We start from the raw sequence: 25030 nt of genomic DNA, 5'->3' as shown, positions 1-25030 counted from the left end.
TTGAAATGTGGACAAAAATATTTATATAATTTATGCAAACTTCAAACATTTTATATTAATATAAAATAAAAGTAAAATATTTTTGTAATAAATTGAAACTCATTTTTCATTATAATATTTGATGATCACACGGTGTCACATGTCATATTTACCATATACTATCTTCCTAATACAATTAAATCATCTTGGTAATATTCATATTTAAATACAATCAAATGAATGCAATTTCTTTGCGTCTCAACTCTCAACAATGTCAAATCTCAATCATTAAGGAAATCTTTCTTTCTCATCATAACTCCTCATTTAATACGTGACGCGTCAATTCAACATTATTAATCTCTCTCTCTCTTCTTTCAATTCATATTCCTCGGATTTTCAACATTCGAATTCCTCTACGGACCCACCACCAATTCGTATCTTTGTCTTCCCAGGTTGGAAAATCGATCTTTCTTACTCTTATTTTAATTAAATTGTGTTTATTTCTTGGCTTGATCATCGTTGCTTTGATTGCTTATGGCTTTGATGTTCTTGTTGTTGGATCAAAAAGGGGGAAATTTGGCTTCTTTGTTTTGGTAATTCATGAATTTGATTGATTTCATGTAGGAAAATTATGTGCTTGATGAAATGTCTGATGCAGTTTGAATGTGTTTTGAGGGGGGGGAGTGGAACTAATGTGGCGGTCGACGATCCTAATTTTGCTGAATTAGTGAATTTCAAGAAAGGTTCTTTATTGATAATTTATCTCAAAATTTTGAAAGTTGGCACTTTTGAATATTCTGATTTATCTTTATTCGATATGGATAGAGTGTCTTTTCTTGATTTCTGTAAAATTCTGATTTCATTATTGGACTAATGTTGCAGTCGACGATTCTAACAGGAAAGGGTGGTTAATTTTGTGAGGAGAGTAGATCCTCATTGTCTTGAACTTATGTTGCAGTTGTTGCTTTGGAGTAGTTAGGAATGGCAAGTGAGCATCTTGACAACGACGAATTCATCGAGAAGTTCTACATCCCGAGCGCGTTACTTGAGCAAGACACGGAGGTGCAATGTCTGCCTTCCAAGCCCGAACACCCTGTTCTCGTGTTTATCAACTCGAGAAGTGGTGGCCAGCTCGGAGGGGAGCTTCTCGTCACGTATAGGTCCATACTAAACGAAAAGCAGGTACGAATCATCGTTGAAAAATAGTTTCTTGAATCAAATACACAAATTTTTGCAAGATTTTACGATAGACAGTTTATTTTGCATTAACCGATCCGTCTTATTTGTAGGTTATCGATTTAGGAGAAGAAGCTCCGGATTCTGTACTTCGCAAGGTCTTTATCAATATAGAGAGGCTGAAGGCTCGGGGCGATGAAAGTGCTTCCGAATTTGAGATGAATTTGAAGCTAATTGTAAGTTGCCCTTTTCTTTTGATTGGTGATTTCTTGAATATCTCATAGCTCTGGAATATAGGTTGCCGGTGGAGATGGTACGGCCGGATGGCTTCTTGGGGTCGTTTCCGATCTCAAATTATCTCAGCCGCCACCAATCGCTACTGTGCCTTTAGGAACAGGAAACAATCTGCCATTTGCATTTGGTTGGGTAAGAAAAAAAAATCCTACATCATTTTTGTGGTTTATTAGTATTCGAGCTACCAAACTCTAACTAACGACATTCTAGGGTAAGAAAAACCCCGGAACTGATCGGATTTCTGTGCTTTCGTTCATGGATCAAGTACGAAAAGCAAAGGAAATGAAAATCGACAGGTAATGTGTCGTTTTCACGAAGATCACTATCTGTTATTTATCGAATTGAGAACTCAGAATCCGGAGCTCTTTCTCGTGATTGTGGTTATAATTTTTCCGTGCCTAACAGTTGGCACATTCTGATGCGAATGAAAGCGAAACAAGCTTGTGATCCTGTTGCTCCTCTCGAGTTGCCACACTCATTGCATGCATTTCATCGGGTTTCCTCAACAGATGATCTCAATGTGGTAAGAAATTAGTCTAAGGTGTTTTTTTACCATTTCAACTGTGGCTACGTTGTACTCATGCCTCGCTCGTCTTTCAGGAAGGTTCTGATACGTTTCGTGGAGGATTCTGGAACTATTTCAGCATGGGTAAGCGAACGAGTCTTCTTATAAAATCTTCACAACATATATACACTTCGGGTTTAGCTTTAGGGTGCTGAGATGTGTAATCGAGACTCTTGCGTTGTTTCTGCTCTTCAGGCATGGATGCTCAGGTTTCTTACGCGTTCCACACCGAACGCAAGCTGAATCCAGAAAAATTCAAGAACCAGCTTGTTAATCAGGTAAAAAATGACAGCATTTGCTCTGTATTAGTTGTCTTTACACACGAATGGCGTAATCTTTTCTTATCTTCCGAAGATGTGATTCTGTTCTTCGTTACAGAGTACATATGCGAAGCTCGGATGCTCACAAGGATGGTTTTTGCCTTCTCATTTCAGTGGCGCTGCAAGGTGGACTCGTTTTCTTGCTCATATGGCCAAACGCCCGTTTTTACGTTGCAATACTTTCTTCGTAACGCTGAATATATTCCCAATGCAGCATTTCTCAACTTTGTAATGTTAAGATCATGAAAAAGCACACTACTGGTTGGCAAGACCTTGAAATCCCGAACAGGTACTGCACTTCTCTACTATACGAACGCTCGTTTAATTCTGTTCGTTGCGTTTTTTCATGGTTAGTAACACGGTAACGCATCTTTCGTCTAACAAACAGCGTCAGATCAATCGTGTGCCTCAACTTGCCAAGCTTCTCCGGGGGATTTAATCCGTGGGGAACACCGAGTAGCTTTAAACGCCGTGATGTCAGTAGCATCCTCAACCAATTCTTCGAATCTAACACAATTTCTTTAACTAAAACTAACTACTGCGCCTTCAACAGAGAGACTTAACCGCCCCTTACGTGGACGATGGCCTGCTCGAGATAGTTGGCTTCAGAAACGCTTGGCACGGGCTTGTTCTACTCGCTCCAAGCGGACACGGGACGCGTCTTGCACAGGTTAGCGATTCGGCCATAGTATGAAAAAACCAAAGTGTTTTTTTGTCCAAGACATAACGTTGGTTTTTATCGCATTGAAGGCGCAGCGTATCAGATTCGAGTTTCGTAAAGGGTCGGCTCAAGAAACGTACATGAGGGTCGATGGAGAGCCGTGGAAGCAGCCCCTCCCGGAGAACGATGAGACGGTCGTGATAGAAATCTCTCATCTTGGGCAGGTGAAGATGCTTGCCACCGATGATTGTAGATCCAAGAGCTCGCTCGACCCCTCGTCTCCCATGGCGCACGACGTCGATGAGAAGGACAGCGACGAGGAGGATAAGGAGGTTGGAGAGGAATGGAAGAAGTTTGGGGCAGCAGACACTTTCAGGATTCCAGATGAGGTTGATTATTCCCATCTCAGTTGATACTACAGTTAAGCTTTGCTACAGCTGATTAATTTGGTATTTTGTTTCTCTTCCAAAGAGAAAATTAAGCTCAACATTAGAAAATGCAGAGACAGTTTAATTGGTTAGATTTGAGGCTCATTTTGAAACAGTAGTCTGATTGACTGATTCATTTTGAAATAATTTTATTGGGAATATTATGGCTTTTTTTTGGATATTTGTATATACTCTCTATTAACATTAGTTATTACTAAGGAATACGACTCAGCTACGGAGCAACGGTGATTACAATCTAAGATTTGGTACATTTTCATCAATTGAACACTTCCAATTCCTAATTCAGCTACTTCACTAAAGCAAAATGCAAATACCTAAATTCACACAATAATAAACTAATTCTCGGAAATTAATCGAAACAGAGAGATGAAAATCACTAGAGATAGAGAATGTGCTCTCTTTAGATTTGAGGTGTCATGTATTGCCCAATGGAATTCTGACACGTGGACCCATGTTTTGTGTGGTGGTTTTTTTCAAACATATAATTTGAATAATTGTATTTTTTAATAAAATTTGGATATTGAGTGATTGTAAAAAATGGTTTTTTATAATTAATTTGGATTATTTGGTTTTTATTCAGGGAACAATTATGTGTTTTTTATTGGTTATGTATATAAAGTGTTAATTTTGTTTTTAGGTTATTCATGAAATGTTTTTAATTTCAACAAAATAAATACCTTTATAATTTTGTTGTTTACTAATGGAATCCAAATTCGGCCAAAGTTGATATGGCTATTAGAGTAGTACACACCAAAAATTTTATATTCACCCTCAAATTATAGAAAATCAACACTAGTTGGATATATTGACACACAATCAAAGAAACAAAAGGCCACTTTCTTTGCCAAAATCAAATACAACATCATATTATATACATTTAAACTATCAAATTACACTAATGAAATAAAATACTGAAACAACAAGCTATTTCTTCACCAAAATCCAAACACAAGATTCAGTACCTTTCTACATATATCTAACAAATCGAACACTGATGAAATAAAATACGAGACCGAAGCGAAATCTCTATTTAGTGGCACCCCAACAAATTAGGTGCATAATCTTCTCAGCCTTCTCAGATTCCCTTACTCTCCTCATTGCATAATCCTCATGCTCGGAGTTAGATTTCCTCGCGGCGACGGCGCCTCCATAAACCCACTTGGCCCGGCCTGCATCGGGCGATTCCCGGGCAGCCATTGGCGGCGGAGAAGGGCCGATGTTATTTCTCTTCAACATTTTGAGGAAGAGAAATTTGAAGTATAGAGGCCTAGCATATCAAGTTGGTATTTGTAGTAAAATTGTGTGGTAGATTAGATGAAGAAAATGTCCACTTTGAAAAAGAGAGTGCAGTTGTCACCACAAATTGCTTTAGAAAAATCTGGTGCTGGTTTTTTATATCTTAGATTTTTTTTTAGTAGTAAGAATGGTTTTAATTATTTGTGATTGGATACGAATTTATTTCATTACATCAATCAGTGTCAAACACTAAATAAAATGGAATGAAAATGACTTTTTTTTTCCACAAAATTATATTTATGTTATGGTTTAAAATCTCCTTATCCAAGTCTAGGTCTTTCTAATCACAAACGCTACATTCACAGAGCCAATCGATTCATCGGGTGACGTGGCATAATCGCAACGACCTCGTCGGATCTCTTTTCGAGACAAGTTTCGGCTATTTATACTAGTGGAATATGAATCTCAAATTTACATATTAAATATGATTAGGATGAAACAGTAGCGTGTAGGATCCACTTATCAAATAATACTAAAAGTCAATTGACATCCCGAAATGGTGGAATCGAGACATTTAATGGCGGACATATGAGTATCGTATAAACTTTTGAGACCTTTTGCATTTGAGGAAATGCACAGGTCAAGTAAAAATCATTTGCAAATCTGCTTCAGCAGAAGGGCAAAAAAAATGCCAACTCGAACCGTGAAATGCTCGAAACGAATCATCGGAAAAGGTATCGACTCTCGACTCTTCAGCGAAGCTCCGAACAGCCAACACATGCTTCCTCGAGCTCGTCACAGCTGAGCTCTTGCACAGCGACGCGTGCTGCTCGTACGCCTCGAAACTATTCCCAAAGATCACCAGCCGATTCAACCGGTCCACCTCCCAATTTGCTTCCAAGAGATTGTCATACAGTTCCGCCTCACAGTGTGGCATGAAGAACAACGTAGGCTTCACAGCTCGTCTCCGGCCTTGCTCGTTGATTGACAGAACAGTGCAGCCTAGAGACGTCAGGACCTTTGATTCTGTCAGGGAGATTATCGGGTCAAACAGTTCTATTCCTCCGATCCAATCGAAGCTCCTCTGCAACAGAATGGCGAGGCAGAGTTGCAGCCGAGGAGGCTCAAATGATTCAATGCTACCAATCCCGTAAACTACCATCTGCATCTTTTCCTCTGATCCCAAAACTTTGGAAAACTTATCTAAAATATCAGGATTTCGGATTTGGCTCAGTAGATTTCTGTAGAATTCAGAGTTTTCGAATTTCTGAATACAAGTATCCATTTTTTGTTTCAGCTTTGATTCTCTCTCTGGATCAGTTTCGAGATCTATCGGTGCCCATAGCTGCACTTCCATTTGCCGTTTAGGGATCACAAACTTGTTGACAGTTCTGTTCTTCTTTCCACGCCTCGGCAACACAATAGTCCAATCTTCCAAGGGATCAGATTTCTCGAGAGGTAGAGCTTTTGGCGAAGCAACGTCCATTGCTGCAGCCATTAGTTTCTTCTGAAGATAAAGGACCAGACAGGAGTTATATGCTGAATATTTAGGATAGCATAAACGCTTCACATACATAATCGACTCTCTACCACTGAGAAGCATTAAAGGAACAAAGTCTTCAAAGAAACTTTCAAAAAATATTCGCATCTAAAGAGCAAATACGAAGAATCTCTCAAATTAAAAGCTTATCAATCGATTCATGAGTTCAAACATATCCCTCTTCAGTTTTCTAACTTTTTCCAATCATTAGTATAGTTCTATAAACAAAATCCTAATCTCTCCAACAAGAATTCAAGAATCTTCACAACAGAATCTTATCAATCGATTCACGAGTCCAAACATATTCCTCGTCAAGACCCTAAGGTCACTCCTAATCCATCTTACTTCCAGCTACACTTCACTCTAATTTTCCACAACAACAAAACAATCTTGAAGAAACTTTCAAAATATCTGTCTCTACTTGTTTTTCCAATCATAACTTCAGCTCCAAAATGCAAAACCCAAGAATCTCTCAAAGCAAAAGCTTATCAAATCGATTCACGAGTTCAAACACATGTTACACATCCCCTCTCCAGTACTCTAAGTTTTCTATTCATTAGTTTATTGTATAAACAAAATCCTATGCTTTTCAACCAGAATGCAGGAATATCTAAAACAGAAGCTTATCAAATTCAAGAACCAAAATTCATTTTCCTACACTTGCTCCAGTTGCCGTAGCAACAAAACAATCTCAAAGACTCTTAAATCCCTAGATCAAGCATCACATTTTATCCCCAGTTTTTAGCCAACCCCTACAATGGTTTCTCCCTTATTTCTCCCTTATTTCTCCCTAACTCAACATTTCATTTTTACATCATCACTAATTTAATTGTTTTATTTTTATATATAATAAAGCTAGCTTATTTAATTTATAAAGATAAATCAAATAAATAGTAATAAAGTTCGTTGTATTAAACACGGGTACACATTACAACGAAGAAAATTAAAAAAAAAAAAAGTACACGAATGGAAATAAAAAATCAAAAAAAAAATTCAAAGAAAAAAAAATTCAAGGGCGGTGGGCGCGGTTTCTATTTGCCCACAATTCTTCGATGATATCGTGTTGTAGTGCTTGATGGGCCTCCTTCTGGTGTATGTCCATGAACGCCTGGAACCGTTCATGTTCGTTGTGCGGTACACCCTGGCGGGCGGAAGATATAGTTGTTGATTGGGTTGTTGGCGAAACCCGCTACATCCCATCCGGTGGGAGCGGGAGGTACCTCTTCTTCGGAAGAAGAATGTGATATTTCCTCGTCGGACTGAGCACGAGACGATGAATCAGAACTCATTTAATAAAGATGGAGAGAAAAAAGATTGAAAATTTGTGTGAATGAAGTTTGTGGGTGATGAATGGAGGAAGAGGATGAAATATTTATAGGGGTGGGATAAAATAGCCGTTCGGCCAAAAAAAAAAAAAAAAAATTTTAAAAATCGCCGATTATCGCCGAGCGTCGCCCACAGTGGCCGGCGATCGCTCGGCGATAATCCGGCGATAAATCGCCACTCGGCGAAGCAACTATTAAGTTTTCTATTCATTAGTTTATTGTATAAACAAAATCCTATGCTTTTCAACCAGAATGCAGGAATATCTAAAACAGAAGCTTATCAAATTCAAGAACCAAAATTCATTTTCCTACACTTGCTCCAGTTGCCGTAGCAACAAAACAATCTCAAAGACTCTTAAATCCCTAGATTCTCTATACGAATAGCTTTCCCACGAAAACGAAAAATTCACTAGAACACATCCTCAAACAGTAAAACAAAACTCTACGATTAGGAACAGACACAATCACATCCAAAACTCATGGCTCATCAAGTAGACAATTAGCAACATAGTTGAATTACATACATTTATTCTTGACTCATCTCTATAATCACAATCTGCACTCCTCGTATAATTTGAAGAACTCAATTTCAATTTTCACTCAGTATTCATATCAATCCCCAATTTCGAGGGCAAATATTTACTCTTATAAATCAATTTAAAGCTAATACACACCTTTTGCTAGAAATTCAACAATTAGGGGAAAAATATGACTTGTGTTCATCAATTGAAGATTCAGAGCTATGATAACAGATAATACCTTCAATCTTCGGAAGCTACGCTTCCGTCGCCACTGTGCTCTCTCTCCGATTCAGGTCAGCTCTTTTCTTTTCTTTTTTTTCAGCCTAAGTTTGTTTTGAAAGTGTGGGCTTTTCACCTATTTAAATAAAGCCCAAACTGCTAAAATTGCTTTTGAAGTTTAATTCTAATTTTAACACATTGGGTTTTTAAGTTGCTATTTATATTATTCTTTATACTCATGTATGGAGACATGCACCACCGAGAGCCTCTACTTAAAATAAAAGGAAAATCATAACTCTGCTCAGCATTCTCCACCGTCACTGCTCAACCTGCACATTTAGAAATATATGCAGATCTGAGTACAAAAAATACTCAAATAACACATTGCCGAAATATACATACATAAAATGAAAATATTGTCATGCCATCATAGTAACACTCGAGGGTTTTCTCTTAAAAGGCCCGAGCTTACTAAATTCTTTGTGAGCTAAAGTTCGACCGATCGCCTAAGTTCTTTCTGTACTTTTGCCATATCTGAACACCAAGTGCCGTGGAGATGGTGCTCTCCCACGGTCACCTACCTCTTTCTCCAGCCGGGGAGGTGGCCACCTCCCACGGCCTCCACTTTATTTGTGACCCGTGGAAGGTGGCCACTTCCACGGCCACTTGTGTACACTAATCCGAGTAGGGACACCACCCTCACTCGAACCCGAATTCGATTCTTACGTTCCAACCAAACAGATAAGCATAAAACAAATCATTTATGGCAAGACAACATCATTTACATAAACAACAAACATAGATTCACATTTTCATATTTTCATCCACATTAGTATGTAGGATAGAAAAGTTCACCTCGTTCGTTTAATTTCCTTAACTTGATTTTCTCGTTCCGACCTTAACTTGCGGAGATAACCTTTTTCAAGACAATACAATATAATATAAAATACTAATTAGACTTCAAAAAATTCTTAAACTTTAATAGGAATGCATGCCTTCTAATTAAGCCCTCTCATTTTTCGCTTATCCTTTGAAACTTTTGAAACTCATATATTATTTAATACTCCTTTCAATATTCCTGGGCTTTGACTAAATTGGAAGTCCATACTTTACAATGAATTTTACTCCTGCAGAATTCTAACAAAGCCAAAGATCAATTATTTTAGATTAGCTATACTTTAAAATAAACATATATATAAATACCGATTGAAGCTTAATTTAAAACTTAATAAACCATATATATAAATACCGATAACTTAGGATAAAATTTAATATTGAATCCCTCCCAATAAATTCAGATTTCGAAATTGGGCCAAGACTTCCCTTTATTTTCAACCCTAGTAATTAAATTTCGGAACTGGGCCTCCTTAGTTGGGCTCGAATTTTAATTCTTCCACTCACTTATCCCAAATGAATATTTCGGAACCCAATAAGAAAAGAAGCCACGTACAACTATCCATTTCATCTGCCTCACCATTCTGATCCAAATCTTACTTTGATGGGAGAGAAGCTCCCCACTTCTCACTACCTGCTATTAACTCCAAAATATAAATCATACGTATGAAAACTTGAGGAAGAAAATTGGTAAACTAAACAAAAGGAAACATTCTATTACTTGTTTTTCATGCCATGCTTGAAAGAGCTTATAGAATTTATAGACTAATGACTAACCAACTAACCAATCCACTAATCCACTAACTATGAAACTAAATAACCGACTATCCACTAACTATGATGGAAACGTGATTAAATAACTGATGAAATGCTAAATCATATCACATATTTGTATCATCGGTCGACCCCACCCTTGACTGCCACGCGAACTCCGTCGGTGGGAGAGCAACGCCGCTGCTGTTCTGATGCGCCGCCTCTGCACACCCCTCCGTCGTACGCTTGCTGTTCGGATAGCCCCGAATCGGTATCCAGCAGCCCCGACTGAGCTCGAAACAACCTCGCCGGTATCCGGCAGCCCCCGAACCATTCAAAACAACCCCGAAAGATAAGTTCTTTTACAAAGCTATGTTCTTTCGTTTTCAGTTTTCAATTACTCTGTGATGGGTGTTCAATTGTTGGAGTTTGATGTCTAAATTTATTACTAGTACTATTCTTACATTTTTATTTAGATGACTATAGTTTTCTATTATGATATGTCATTCTCATATCTACGTGTAAATAAATTAATTGCAATAAGTGTTCTAGTCTATAAATCCATAGTGTTATTAAAGTCTTCGTTTTATTTTCAATCTTAATCATCGCCTCTCCTTATCTGTGACCTTATCACACCCTACGAAAAAGATATTTTTGTGACTTTTTCATAAATCTACAATTATAATATTCAATTGAATTTTGGTGGCAATAATTTTCAGTAGACCTTGACTTGTTCACCTCTTTGAATAAATTTCTTTTTGGCTCAAATTTTCTTTCAAATCACAATCAACTTTCGTAGTATGTTAAATTATTTAATGTGCCTGAATTTCAGAAACAGTCAAACAACCTTGATTCAATTTATTGAAGAAATTAATCTAATAAAAAATAATATCACCAATAGTTTGATGACACCACACCTAAATTCTTTAATTAGCCCCCAAATTATTTATTACAATTGCATTGATATTCCAACTTGCCACTATTAATATTGTTGGGTGCTCTTGATTATGTCCTTATCCATTTACTAATCAATATAAGGTCCCTATAAAATTATTAATGTGGAATAATTAGAAGTGGAAATCGATTGTGGTGATTAATATACAAATAGATATTATGAATCTTTTTAGATTCGAAAGCAACAAAGTGGTAGCAATAATGGAGGCAAAAGTAATCATAACCTCACATTTTAACCAGAATTAAACGTTACATTTTATTTTATTTAGATGTTGGAAGTTTGGTCAAATATTAGCAACCTCACGAATTGGATAAATTTAGGTCTGAAAGCAACAATCTAATTTTAATAATAAAAAATATGATATGTAACTCAACTCACTTATACTAGTATTTGTTATATGTTGTTCGCTATTTTCTGGATTCATGCGAGATTCCTCACATATAGGAGATAATTTCTTCTAATAATAAATAATAGTAGTATAATTATAAAAGATTATAAATTACAATATCTCAAAGTCATCTAGAAATTTAATAGCCAATAATGGGGCCATGAGCATTGTTTAATTTTTCTTAAATGACATGACTGTATTTAAAAGATATTCAACTAAACATCATTTATTAGACTAATTCTTTTATAACCTCTCAAATTGAAGCAACTTTATTTGATACTAGTAAAATAATACTAATTGGATTATTTTGTGCACGTGGGAGTGACAATTTTGTAAGTGGGGAATTTGAGGTGAAGTGTGGTTGGTTTGCCCGTGCAGATCGCACGTGTTGATACAATAATATACATTCATGAATTTGCCCACTTTCTCAACGGTAGTTTCTTTTTTTTGTTTGATGCTACATATCTCCAAGAACACAAGTTTGTTTATACTAATAATATGATCGTTTATAATTTGGATCAAAATCATAACTATATACAAGGGTTCAAGTGTAATTTAAGTAAGAATCCTCATTTTAGTCAATAATAGACCGATCCAAAAAATTAACCGTATATGATCGAATACAGCGAAAAAGGTCATTATTATCTATGTAAACATAAAACGATGTATCAAAAGAAACTGACGATAGATGATAGATAAAAAATATGAAATGTGATAAATGGATTGGTTAACTCACTATATCGTAGAATCTGCAACAACTCCAAAAATCAAATTTAATGAATATTTCTGATTATCATGGACCGGTGGTAGGATCAGTCGATCCCCCGACGATAGATGATGAGCAAAAATTATAAAACGCGGTTAGGAAGAATCGGCGAAGTCACCAGCATCATAGTAATCAGCAATAACTCCAAATACCAAATTTAATGAGCATTTTCCAGTTCGCATAGACTGACAGTAGAATCAGTCGATCTCTCGACTATACTTAGAATTCAATATTGCTTGTAAGAAAAGTGAGTATAAGTATTAATTATAAATACGCAATTAGATATGAATTTATTATCCACAAAAATATTGTTGAATAAATATTTTATTTGTCTAGGAGTTTGTAACGAGGAGACTAGTTTGCTGCCAATGGGCAGCCGATTACTCTTCCAAGGGGCGCAATTTACTACACGACAAATTTTCACATTACAACAAAATTGGAAGGATACAAAAGTAAAAGTGAATGAGATTAGAGTGGGGCCCACTAGTATTAAACAATTGGCTGAAGTGAAAGCTGTGGGCCGCCCATTGGTCGCATGATAGTGACTTGGTGGATAAGCTCGACACCTGCCCCACCCACTATTCTATCTCTATTATTTGTCCCATTTACACTTTATATATCCTCTCTCCTCTAATATTAATTGAATCGACACATATGAAATATTATTCAATACTCTAATAAACAGAGAAAAAATAAAGATAAAAATAAAAATAAAAATAAAAATAAAAATAAAAATAAAAATTATATTTAATTTATTTTTAAAATTATAAAATATAAATAATATTCTAAAAATCCTAATTTTCTAGAGGGACGGAGTCCTATGTCCACAATAAATAAGTGATTGATCTAGAAACTTACCTAACATTCATTAAATTCATGTTGAAAAAGTGTGAGCACACACATAAGAGAGGATGTGGTAAATATTTTACTTTTATCTTAATCCAATCAAGATTAATGAACTAATTTATCATTCAATTCAATCACATCGTGAGTTATTCACTCCTCTAAAAATGACCTAAACTAATTAATCCGCAGTTCGTTTCTCGTTTCGCGATACGATAAATTCAAGATTCCTGGAACACATATAGAGATAAGAGCTCAAGCTCAGCTATAATTCAGAAATTCCAAAATAGAATCCAATAAAATTACCAAATCACCCCTCACCACTCTATAAATAGACTCCCCCAATCTCCTTCAATCTCCCACAAAATCCGATTAAATCCATCAAATTCGATCGAAATTCCCAAATCAAACCCTCCAAAGATGAGCTACTTCAACAGAGTGTGGATGGCCGCCAGCGTCGCCGTCGTCAACGGCCACTCCGAGCAGGGGCAGAAGCTGAAATCCGGCCTCAATTCCCTCAACCACGGCAAGAAGCGCCTGCTCTCCTCCTCCGGCGCCGATCTCCGCCCCTTCTCCAGCACCGACATGGAAGGACTCGCCGCCGCCGCCGGATCCGGCGATCGGAGGGCTCAGGCCGACGATTCTCTCCGGCAAGTCATGTACCTGAACTGCTGGGGGCAGAGCTGACCGCCGGATTCCCCACTGCCCGCAGGGGCAGGATTGTAATTTCAGCGATCTGCCGAGTTTTGGATGAATCCGCTGAGATTAGTTGGATCGGCGGGTCGGGTCGGGTGGGTCGGGTCTCCGGATCGGGAATATGGGGTGGTAAATTGGAGATATTGGGAGATGAAGGACTTGATTGTAAATAGTGTAGATTTGTGTATATGATGACTTGTAAAGTTGTAGCCTCAACAATAGATGGGACAATGAAGTTAATTAAACCTAACTTTTGTTTTTTTTCATTTTTGTTTGTTAGTAATTATTGAATTTTATTGTTTATTTACTATAGGGACATCTATTACAAATTTACAATAAGGTGATTATTCAAATGGAGTGGTAATTAATGAGAATCAAATGGTTTATACACAAATTGAATGAATTCTTTCATCAATTTGGATCAACCGTTTTGCTAATATTTTTGGAATAATAACACTTTGATAAATCGTATTGAAAATATACGATTCTAGAAATTTTCGTGCTTTAGATTATACTGGTGCTCTCTTAGGGCACTTGGAACGTGACGTTTCGCACATGTTCAGTTGGAATATGATGGTCGTGGGTCGTGTTGCAAGTTAGTGTTTCAGTGGGAGCCCGCGACTTCGAGCCATTTCATATGCTAGCGCGCACTACACTCTCTCATCTCGACTAATAGTGCATGTTAAGCACGCGGTTTTCTAATTTTCGATAAATTGTTTTAGTATAATTACTTTGTCTATATAAATCAGCACTAGACAAAAAAAAAAGCACCTCTTAACTAAAGAAGTGACATCAACAATAGCAATAGTAATAGTAAAGAAGTAACTCGAACACTTGTGGTAAAATTAATTCTACCAGCTGAAAAGTTCCAAAGTCGTCTTCATATGTTGTTGTAGCTCATGAAGCCATGTGATCCAAATGAGTAATTCAAATTAAGGAATAAACATAGAAACAACGAAATATTTTTAATTCAATACGAAGAGAATATTTCCAAAATATCCACCAATAAACTAATTAAACATTATTGATTGTAACATAGATTAAATTAGAAAAAAAAGCTACTTTGTTCATCTTCAGTGACAGATACCTCAATATTTTTAACATTATTATATAATTATTAAGCATTTACTATACATCTAATTGCGTATTACCAAAACCAAGAGACGGATCCACGTTGGGGCATGGGGGTCCCACGGAACCCCCCACCCATTTTCAATACTAAAAATATGTAAAAATTGTTAACATTAGTTTGGACCCTCCAATATTAAAATTCTGCGTCCGCCTATGACCAAAACTAATGAAAATGCCCAACTTTTATATATATAGTGAACCTCCATTGGTGATCTTGTACACAAATATAAATATAATCTACAGTAATTTGTTTCACAATGCAAATTAAAATACTGAAAATGGAGTGAAAAATTAGGAAAGCCGGCGTTTTTTACCTCGTGGAAACCAATGATTTTCCTATAAATACGACCACAAATTATTGATCCCAAAACACAAATTTATCTCACAATATTAACTTGGTAATCTTATAATTATAAGCTAATTAGATCAAATGGCTAATTACAGTAAGGCAACGGCTTTTCTTAGTGTTGCAGTTTTTCTTCTTGCCCTTGTTTTAGTGCATGTTGCCGAAAGTCGAGTGCTTCCCAAATGTAAGATTCTTTTATTTATTTATCTAATTAATTTTACATGGTGCAATTGTCAATTATTTCAATTAGGTATATGTACATATATCCTACTCCATAATTAGACCAGAGGACATCTCAATCAATGTTGCATGAGCCCTTTCCTCACCAAAACCTCTAAGAAAATGTGACAATTAGCTGTTGTGAAAGTGACTCATGTTATGAACAAGAGTCACATTTGTTGTGTACACGTGTTAAATTAGTAGTAGAGTGATTAATGCTATAGTCCGAGTCTACTGATATAGTTTTCAAAAGTAAAAAGTGACATTTACTATACGTAAAAGTAACAAAGTTTGGACACTTCTTGTGATTAAAAATGACAGTTGCCAAAAAACTAAAGTGACTATTGTTGTTAACATGTATAACGAACAGTGTTGATGGGTAAAAGATACTCTTTCCGAAAAAAATAGACCTCGATAAGGTATGACCCGCAAATAGAGGAGTGCAACCTAGTACTATTTATCGATGACTCATTATTAGTGTTATTGCTTAGATTTCGAATGTATTTGTGAGTCCTATGTGGAAGTAGACATTTCCTCATATCGCCAGAACAACCTAATTTTATCCTGGAATCAGCTCAAAATGCCATGGTCACCAATCGTTCTGTAGTTTTTTTAAGTAGACATCAAACAACATCGATTTGGAAGTTTTTTTTTTTATAAAAAAAATTACTCTATGAAATTATAATTTTACCTTTAATTAAACTAAAAAATACTAATATTTTCGTGGTATTACGTGATTTAATTTGATTAAGCATTTGAGTATAATATTTTGTTGAATTTAATTGAGCAGCTGGTGATGGCAAGGCAAAATCAGTTCTAATATGCACTGATCCATATGGAGCAGCAGATGGTGACACTTGCTTCAGCATCACAAAATCCTTTAATCTCACCACTGATTTCTTCACAGCCATCAATCCCAACCTCGACTGCGACAAGATTTTCATTTCTCAATGGCTTTGTGTCGATGGCTTCTCCATCTAGATTTGGTTTCATCCATTTGTGAACCATATCATCATGATTTTTTTTTAAATCTTTGTTTATTTGCGTTTTTTATTTGTAGTTTTTTTTTTTCTCGTTGTATTATATTTTCCAATGATTAATACAACGATGAATTGTTCATTATTAGTCTATTTATTAAATACATTTGTAGGGAAAATTAAATAATATAAAAAATAATGATGTAAAAATGAAATGTTGAGTTAGGGAGAAATAAGGGAGAAATAAGGGAGAAACCAATGTAGCACTTGGCTAAAAACTGGGGATAAATTTTGGTGCTGGGGATAAATTCGAATTCTTTTTACTCTAAGTTGTCTGTTTAGCCGGCGTCTGGCTAGGGCGCCGGGCCTAAGGGACTGAATACGGACTTAAGTTATGTATGTTGTTGATTAATAATAAGCATTGTTGTTATAAGATGTCTATTTGTCCTTTAATATTGGTTAAGTTTGTGTAACAAATTTGTTTTGGCAAAATAAGTACTCCCTCCGTCCCCGATTAGGAGTCACACTTTTCCATTTTAGTTCGTCCCCAATTAAAAGTCACACTTCATTTTTACTATAAATGGTAAGTAGGTCTCACATTCCACTAACTCACTTCACTCGCATTTTATTATAAAACCAATATAAAAAAGTGGGTCCTACATTCCACTAACTTTTTCAACCAACTTTTCTTTATATTTCTTAAAATCCGTGTCCGATCAAAGTTTGACTCTTAATCGGAGACGGAGGGAGTACTATCTGAATGTCATGTGAGTGCTAATAGATACTTTATGAATTAGAGTGGAATATGGGTTGTCATGCATTATATATGTGGACCTATCACTAATTTCAATAATCTATAATGGTCAATAATAATATAGAAATATCATTATAATTTTTTTGTATATGTCTGTATGTATTGTCATGAAAGAAGAACTAATTATTGTATACTCATAAGCATACAAGATTTTTCGCAACGATTAAAGAAAATTATTTGAAAAGACAATTATATAAACTTCCAATTATTGTCCCATAAAATGCAACTTATAGGAGTACCATTCTAGGTCAATGCTTAAAATTCACTAGCATTATAATTTATCCATATAGTGGTGTAACTAGAAAAATACTGTTAGCTACACATTAGCACAACACCTTTTTACTATTCACCAACTTTTGACATATTGTTTCATATTTTACAGATAAATTTTGATTGATACATTTGATTTAATTTATAATTTATAATAAAATAAAATAAAATAATACAAAGTTTTTTATAATCAAATTATTTAATATTAATTCTCCCATTCCACAAGAATGTTTTACAGATAAATCTGTTGGCCGCGAAATATTGTAATTACTGGTGTACGAAGGAATATAGTAACTGGCTAAGACATCTAATTTAGAACTTGTCCTAGTAATTTGGCATCAAAAGAGATTGACATTTAACTAACATACTGACAAGTGACAATTGATAACTTATTAGATGGACAAATAATTATCTAATTGTGTATTTGGAATCAAATTGAGTCGCTGATAATCAAAATGTTTGTGGCAAATGTTTGAGTTTATTCAAAAATGTTTAAGAAAATTGGGTCATAATAATCAAAATCAATTTCCACGCGAATGGTTATATTTATGAAGAATATAGTTCAATTCTACTATCATGTGTGATCTTTTTGCCGGCAAAACATTCCATCAAAATATACAAATTGTTGGTCTGATCGAAATTATTTATATTCATCAATTAACATTGTAACTAGAACGGCATAATTAAACTACAAATTTCACTTTGATGTGGCATATGTAACAATGTGATTTTTATCACATTTGTTTATTCCATAGATTAACAATAATAAAAAAAAAAAGAATTTCCAAAAAGATGGTGAAACATATCCGGCAACATTAGTGCATGGAAATCACGTTAGTAATTCTTGTCATCATCTCATAAATTGTAGAATGATGCTAAAAAACCTGTTCATGTAAGATTTTTTCAAATTATATTTTTGGATTCACTTTTATAAAATGAAATAAAAATTTTATATTTTAAACTAGCTTCGGATGATTATTAAAATGTAATTATTTAACATTAATTAATTTCTTTAATATATTTATATTTACTAAAATAAGTTTGTGTAGCCGATCATAATGTACCTCCATAGTTTTATTATAAACTAGTATAACTTTTAAATAGAAATAATAATCAATTAACAGGAATGAATAGTCATATTCCAAATGTCCACAATAAGCACAATATTAATTAAAGATCGATATTTCCAATGTGTTAATTTCTTCTTATAAATACTCACGGAAAACACACTTAAGGCATTCATCACTACTCAAACTAAACATTCATTTTGAGAAATATATATCATTAATTAGAAATTAATGGCTCATCAAACTAACAATGCCTTCTTCAAATTGGCTCTCCTTTTCACTCTTGTTCTTATGATTTCTTCGGCTGAGAGTGTTAACCGCGGCAGTAAGTTTTCCTTATTTTAAATTAATCTCCTCATTTTTACTACGTAAAAATTACTGAATTCGTTGTGTAACTGAATTATCTCAAAACAAATTTTCTTTCTACCGCAGTTAACTACACAACGAATTCAGTAATTTTACATTGCTTATCAAACTACTATAATATTTCAAATTATTTCAATAATTATCTGATCACCGGGTTTTTATTAATCGCACTTTATCTTTTATAATAAAATTACGGTTCTCAAAACTTCATTTCTTAAGAGACCATTTTTCGCTTTGACTCTTTACTCTCTCTAGTGAGCATGTAACGAACTATTCTTTCGTCTTTTACTAATTACTCCCGCTTTGATCAGTGGGATTCAAAAAGCAAGACGCCGATGTCGTTTGCAACTCGGTCCATGGACAAGTGAGTGGTGAAACATGCACAAGTGTGGCTCAAGATTTCAATCTCTCACTTGATGATTTCTTGGCCATCAATCCCAATATCAACTGTGACTCAGTCTTCGTTGGCCAGTGGCTCTGTGTCGATGGATCGGCCTAACTGCTATCAACAATTTTCATCATATTTTTACTATTTTGATAATAAATGTGACCTATGTCTTATGTTATCTTATTTTCACTTTATGCTTTTCTTAGTGTTCTTTCTTTGGATTGTGAGTTGTTTGTAATTTGTTTGATTTTTATTGATTCCGTTTTGGCGGGAAATGTATCACAGACAAAGCTCGCTACTCGTTGGTTCTCTTAAATTTATTGTGTGTAGCGAAGTTTCTTTGTTTTTTGTGCAATTTCTTCGTAACGTCAACTTAATAAGAACTGAATGCAATTTTAGGCAATTTTGACAAACTCGATATTTGAATAAAAAAGGGAAAGAGATCAAATTTAAGTGTGTTATGCTCTCTGTGTCTAGGATTAAATCTTTCATTGACTCGATACGAATTTTAAGAAAATGTAACAAATAAGTGTAAAAAGTTTATGTCGAAATGCATAAGCTAAAAAGTTTATTACAACTCAGCTCATTTCAAATTTTACTTGAGTCTCTTCCGAATACGAATCGCCTTACCCAGTCCGTGACCACCAGCACTCTCGTCCGCCAGCTGACTAGCTTGCTGCGCAACATACACGCGAACGGTGAGTGTAGACATAACATGGCAGTATATAATAAAATGTTTGCAATCTAATGTATGTGCTTGTGCAGATTGTCACCTGGCGTAGACCGAGTACCAGAGCCATTGCGTGCTGTGGCCTATCGAAACCCAGTCTCCCGGAAGCTGAGCTGCAGTCTGTTCGCCCCCCAACGGGGCGAACTGCCCTAGATGCTTGTACCTTGCAATTATACAAGATAAGTGTTAGGATCGTAAATATTATAATAAAAAGTTGTTAATCCAGTCAAAATTCACTTAATTGTCGTTGACCGTTAATAATTTGACGGATGCATCCAAAATCGACTAATTCCGGACCGTTTTTATTTGTTTAGGATGCAAAAATGCAAAAGATAATATTTTGGACCAAAATCGTAAAATCACCATATGTTACCACAAATGAGCTTTAGTCTTTCAAGAATCTATATTCCTGGTTCTACCTGAATGCCTTGAAGCGATGCCTTCCTGATCCCCGGAACCTCAACGGGCCTTCAGGATTTATCTCGCAGTCGTCCATTCGGTTAAAACAATCAGCGAGATACGAGCCTTGCTGAGCAGCAACCTATAATAACGAAACCGGTTTTTCGTCAGTAGACGAAAAATCATGCGCAAAATTATCACGCATCCGTTTGAACCTGTGCCGTTGCAGGAAGATTTTTCAGCTGCGCATCGACAGCCGAGAGTGCTACTTTGAACTTCTCGATATCCATTTCGTCTTCCCCTTGCGCATTCTTGAGAAGCTGGAGAAAGTTCTTGACCTGCTGCTTCTTCAAATGGATCACCACTTGCGGATACCTCTCGCTTATGTCGTTGATCACCTCGTTGAAGTCGTCCGCCTTGAGTTTTCCCGTGTTGTTCTTGTCCGCCTTGCTGAAGATCGCTGCAATGTCTTCCTGGTAATTCGTTCATCCACCGTTTGGATTTATTAGTAAACATTTGTTGATCACTTATTGTATCGTTCGAGAAACGCGTATATACCATGATTTTGCGTTGATTGATAGTAGCGCAGTCGCCTAGCGCGTATATGTCTTCGCATCCTTCAACCCTTAGCCATTCATCTGTTGCTAACACTCTCCTATTGCTCTGCTTTCATTTGAAAGTTGCGTGATATTTCTTATAGTAAAGATCAATTTTGGTCATAAACATATGACATAATACGAATTTTATGGACCTGGTGAATGCTTTGGACCAAATTCGTATTTTGGTCATATGTTTAGGACCAAAATTGACCTTTACTCAAGTTCTTATTCATGCAGGTATAATTGGATGGTTTAGAGCACAAACCTGTCCAATCTCCTTCATGAAATCCATCACAACGGGCCGAGTTCCAATACCGGTCGACCAAACAACCATCCCGTACGGTATAGACACATTCTGCCCGGTAGCTCTCTCTTTCGTGCATATCTCTTTCTCCGTCACTTTTGTTACCATCGAGCCGAGTTTTAAGCTAATACCGTCCCTCTTGAATTTATCTTCCGCGAACTGCGTAATCCTCTTGTCAAACCTACAAACGAGCACGAAACGCATCAATGCACGAACGCAACATATACGGTTTAACCGTGTTTTTGAAGTCTCTTTACATGTTGAGAATGTTGTCTCCAGCCTCAAGAAGAGTGATTGTAACGTAGCTCTTGAGCTTCGGGTATAGCTTTGCTAAATCCTCGATGACAAAGTCGTGAAACTCAGCAGCGAACTCCACCCCGGTCGGGCCTCCTCCAACCACTACGAAATGCAGAATCCGCTTCCTTTCGTCTTCACTTACGTTCGGTAAGCTTGCCCTCTCGAAACAGTCTATGACCGTTTTCCTTATCTTCTGCGCATCTTCGATTTCCTGCAAAGTGTTTATGTATTGTATAATGCATCCCGTTTACGCTCTAGACAAGCGTGGTGTATTTACCTTTAGAAAGTATGTGTGCTCAACGACACCGGGGGTGTTGAACGTGTTGGAACGAGCCCCCATCGCTATCACTAGGTAGTCGTAATCCACGGTGAAGTCTTCACTCCCACCTATTTTGTTCTGTGGTGTGGATTTGCAATGCACCTTCTTGTTTTTCGTATCGATTTTGTAGCATTCGGCTTCCCTGAACTGAACACCGAACTTTTTCTGCAAGAAACAACGTAAACAGTTTCAGTTTCCATTTTGGTCTGTCCACCAAAATTAGTATTTATGGAGACTTTTTCACAACTTTTTCTCGTTCTCTATCTTACTTTGCCCATTTTTCTCTTTCTGTGTCATACTTTACCAATCCTGCATTAATACCAGTATAGTCCACGAATGTGAATATTTTTGGTGGGATGCTACCGTAAACGCGATGAGCCTCACCTTTCTGACAATGTTGCGGATTGGCTCGACAATGCTGCGAGCCTCCACGGTGCCATTGGTGACGCTCGGAAGCAAAGGAGTGAAGGCGAAGTAGTTTCTGGGAGAGACAACCTCGACTTCAAGAGAAGGATGTTTCAAGCCTTTGAGAAAGCTAGTGCCGGCCCAACCGGTTCCCAGCACCACCACCTTCTTCTTCCTGACGTGGGCCCCGCCAGCGTCAGGGTACGCGGTTCTTGCCGGGCTACTGCTTGAGAATGCCAGTAGCCCTCCACCACTTCACAAGCAATCTCCACATCAGTATAAGAGAACACGTGTATTTTGATTTATCGTCGTCACATGTACATGTGTCTAAAATTAAAAACGTGACTGACTACGTGAATTAAATGACGCCATTTTAATTTATAAAATTAATGACATGGCTTTGACCGGGTGTATTTTCCATTTGCCACGTCAGACTTACTTTCCTCAAATCCGAGATCACGGCACAATTGAGAAAAATATCAAATTATGATATAATCGTTCATTTTTTAACGCGGGTTAGAAATCATCGTTTACAAACATAAAAGTTTATGAACATGTGACCAATTAAAATGAAAAAAAGCTACAAAATACATTAAAAAAAATAATACAAAAATACAAACCTGACAGTAGAAACTACAAGCAAATTATAGAGATTTGGACGGCTGTAATAAGCCTCTGAAGCTTTCTGATAAAATCTGTAGCCACTCATTGTATGAGCACTTTCTTGAAATACAAGAACAAATCCAACTTTAATTTAATCTTCTCTACTTTTTCAACAGCTATACATGTTTTTCTAAAAAATTGTAAGTATATTTGTATGTATGAATGAATGGAAGGTGTTTATTGAAGCAAAAAAGGAAATAAACTTAGTATATTTAGATATTTCTTTTATGTATTCACTAAGAACTGCAAGAGAATAGCTCAGTGGGGAAATATTAACCTCAGCTATGCGCCATCTGGGATCTGCAATTTTCTAAGTATGTTGATCAAATTATTGAATTTTTTTTGTTATTAAGGTAATATTAACTTAATTTCAATTACACGTGATTTTTAAAAAATAGTACTGAAAAATATTAGACGTGTAACATATCGTAAAATTGTACAATTGGTATTAAATTTCTATATATTGCTTCAATTGATGGATTTTTCTATTTATAAGTATATATTTTCATTCTCTTTAGGACATACGCAATAAAGCCACGTTTCACGGCCTTATTGCGACTCGCTGCAAATGGAGGCTGCCGGAAAATTAGCTGCAACTGTGGCATGCCCCGTTTTGCAGCTGATTTCAAGCAGTATCGCAGCGTTTTTCAGCTGCAAAATATGGCTGTAATCAAATTTTTTATTTTTTATTTTTTTGTGTTTTACATTTTATTCTAATACATTAATATATCTCTAAATACATTCATTCTTATTTTATCTTTATCAATAGGGTGCGTAACAATTGAAGTTAAACATAGGAATTTTAATCAGGTAAACATATTATCATCATAGTGTTTTTTTAAATCAAATTTATATTTTAATCTATATTATTTAATTTTCTAAATCAAAAATTAAAAGGGAAAAAACATAAATGGCGAAATAAATGATAGATGAAAATGAGGCTGAAAATAGGATAGTCTTATTGTCAATGCCCTTATAATTTAGGTTTATGGAGAAAATCTCAGTGGAATACTATCTCAGGAAGTAATAGGTTCTTAGTGTCCTACCACCTTATTTAGTCAATAAAGTTATTTTATACTCCCTCCGTCCCATTAAAAATGCAACGTTTACTTTTGCGCAATTGTTTTGGATAAATTATACTCCCTCCGTCCCAAGGAAGATGACCCCTTTCTTGGGCGGCACGAGATTTTATGCAGTTATATTTTGTGTGGTAAGAGGAGAGAGTAAAGTAAGAGAGAAGGAATAAAGTAGAGATAAAGGTGTTTCCATTTTAAGTAATGGGTCATCTTGATTGGGACAAACCAAAAAGGAAAGTGGGTCATCTTCAATGGGACGGAGGGAGTAATAAATAACTAAAGTGTTGAAAAAATAAAGTAAGAGAGAGAATAATGTAGAGGAGAGTCCCCTTTATATTATTCTCTTTTTGTTACTTTATTCTTTCTCCACTTTAACTATTTATTATTATTTTTTCAAAACACGTGTGAAAAAGCAAACGTTTCATTTCTAATGGGACAGAGGGAGTATATTTTTTATAATTATTTTAAAGTTGTGTGATTAATAAAAGTTTTTTTTAACATATTATTCCCTTCGTCCGCGAATAAGAGTCTCCATTTCTTTCCGGCACTGGTTTTAAGAATTGCCAAGAAAAGCGAGTGAAAGAAAGTTAGTGGAATATAAATCTCACTCATACATATATTAGTTTTAAATGATATACAAGTGAAATGAGTTTGTAAATGATATGCGAACGGAATTAGTCAGTGGAATGAGTTCGTGTAGTACTTTTCAAATTCTCTACTTTGAGGGGCAAAATTTTCTACCACATGTATTTGAATTTATAAGTCAGAGAAAAGTACACAGCTAAAGAGGAACACATTTTCTTGCATTGAAGGCCGTAGCAATCAATCCCCTATCTTAGTGCCCCTTTGGTCCTTGTTATTCAGAGTTGACTTCTTCCCTAGGACACCATTTAAAGCAGGGATGAGATCCCATGCCGTGGAGGGTGCACAACCGCCCTGCTGTCCATCACACCATATTATTTTATTCATTAAATAAAATTAATATTTTTCTTATAAAATAATGGGGTGTGAGGGACAACAGCCCCTGCCATGCGCCCCACCACAACAGGTGATCGCAGCCCTTTAAAGCACCAATATTAC

General features: G+C 35.9%; 4 protein-coding genes across 8 annotated transcripts; 2 read left to right on the top strand and 2 right to left on the bottom strand.

Annotated features, from left to right (window-relative positions):
- Positions 1–321: 321 nt before the first annotated feature.
- Positions 322–3604, top strand: LOC125196399 (diacylglycerol kinase 5-like). 3 transcript variants are annotated; one of them, XM_048094895.1, is made up of 14 exons: positions 381–431; positions 638–722; positions 938–1161; positions 1269–1391; positions 1453–1581; positions 1660–1745; positions 1855–1972; positions 2050–2098; positions 2210–2292; positions 2393–2460; positions 2549–2623; positions 2723–2810; positions 2888–3004; positions 3085–3604. In XM_048094895.1, exons 3-14 carry the CDS (start codon positions 961–963, stop codon positions 3406–3408), a joined length of 1461 nt encoding a protein of 486 aa, XP_047950852.1. In that variant the 5' UTR covers positions 381–431; positions 638–722; positions 938–960; the 3' UTR covers positions 3409–3604. The 3 variants fall into 3 exon arrangements, with proteins under 3 accessions (XP_047950850.1, XP_047950852.1, XP_047950851.1); XM_048094893.1 differs by lacking the exon at positions 638–722 and having other exon boundaries at positions 322–431; XM_048094894.1 differs by lacking the exons at positions 381–431; positions 638–722 and having other exon boundaries at positions 872–1161.
- Positions 3605–5132: 1528 nt separating this feature from the next.
- Positions 5133–8459, bottom strand: LOC125192598 (protein SENSITIVITY TO RED LIGHT REDUCED 1). Its single transcript, XM_048090222.1, has 2 exons — positions 8305–8459; positions 5133–6187 (listed from the first exon to the last, which is right to left on the bottom strand). The coding sequence occupies exon 2, from the start codon at positions 6176–6178 to the stop codon at positions 5321–5323; it is 858 nt and encodes a 285-aa protein (XP_047946179.1). The 5' UTR covers positions 6179–6187; positions 8305–8459; the 3' UTR covers positions 5133–5320.
- A 4763-nt stretch (positions 8460–13222) lies between these two features.
- On the top strand, positions 13223–13846 carry LOC125193309. Its single transcript, XM_048091079.1, has one exon. The coding sequence runs from the start codon at positions 13305–13307 to the stop codon at positions 13569–13571; it is 267 nt and encodes an 88-aa protein (XP_047947036.1). The 5' UTR covers positions 13223–13304; the 3' UTR covers positions 13572–13846.
- Positions 13847–19730: 5884 nt separating this feature from the next.
- LOC125197231 (external alternative NAD(P)H-ubiquinone oxidoreductase B4, mitochondrial) lies at positions 19731–22996 on the bottom strand. 3 transcript variants are annotated; one of them, XM_048095946.1, is made up of 10 exons: positions 22832–22996; positions 22170–22464; positions 21765–21953; positions 21448–21698; positions 21152–21371; positions 20846–20950; positions 20503–20760; positions 20308–20429; positions 19932–20051; positions 19731–19834 (listed from the first exon to the last, which is right to left on the bottom strand). In XM_048095946.1, the coding sequence occupies exons 1-10, from the start codon at positions 22918–22920 to the stop codon at positions 19747–19749; spliced, it is 1737 nt and encodes a 578-aa protein (XP_047951903.1). In that variant the 5' UTR covers positions 22921–22996; the 3' UTR covers positions 19731–19746. The 3 variants fall into 3 exon arrangements, with proteins under 3 accessions (XP_047951903.1, XP_047951904.1, XP_047951905.1); XM_048095947.1 differs by having other exon boundaries at positions 21765–21971; positions 22191–22464; XM_048095948.1 differs by having other exon boundaries at positions 21765–21965; positions 22191–22464.
- Positions 22997–25030: the final 2034 nt, after the last annotated feature.

This window comes from Salvia hispanica, chromosome 6 (genome assembly GCF_023119035.1).
Source record: "Salvia hispanica cultivar TCC Black 2014 chromosome 6, UniMelb_Shisp_WGS_1.0, whole genome shotgun sequence".
Lineage (NCBI taxonomy): Eukaryota > Viridiplantae > Streptophyta > Magnoliopsida > Lamiales > Lamiaceae > Salvia > Salvia hispanica.
This window is presented reverse-complemented; position numbering and strand designations above follow the sequence as displayed.

Bases quoted from the DNA above. Each gene is read 5' to 3' on its own strand.
- LOC125192598 (XM_048090222.1), bottom strand. From the start codon at position 6,178: ATGGCTGCAGCAATGGACGTTGCTTCGCCAAAAGCTCTACCTCTCGAG.
- LOC125197231 (XM_048095946.1), bottom strand. From the start codon at position 22,920: ATGAGTGGCTACAGATTTTATCAGAAAGCTTCAGAGGCTTATTACAGC. The intron at 21,699-21,764 runs GTAAATACACCA...AACACTTTGCAG, and splicing joins AGCACACATACTTTCTAAAG to GAAATCGAAGATGCGCAGAA. The intron at 19,835-19,931 runs GTGACAATCTGC...TATGTTGCGCAG, and splicing joins TGGTACTCGGTCTACGCCAG to CAAGCTAGTCAGCTGGCGGA.
- LOC125193309 (XM_048091079.1), top strand. From the start codon at position 13,305: ATGAGCTACTTCAACAGAGTGTGGATGGCCGCCAGCGTCGCCGTCGTC.
- LOC125196399 (XM_048094893.1), top strand. From the start codon at position 961: ATGGCAAGTGAGCATCTTGACAACGACGAATTCATCGAGAAGTTCTAC. The intron at 1,162-1,268 runs GTACGAATCATC...TCTTATTTGTAG, and splicing joins CCATACTAAACGAAAAGCAG to GTTATCGATTTAGGAGAAGA. The intron at 1,582-1,659 runs GTAAGAAAAAAA...ACGACATTCTAG, and splicing joins TGCCATTTGCATTTGGTTGG to GGTAAGAAAAACCCCGGAAC.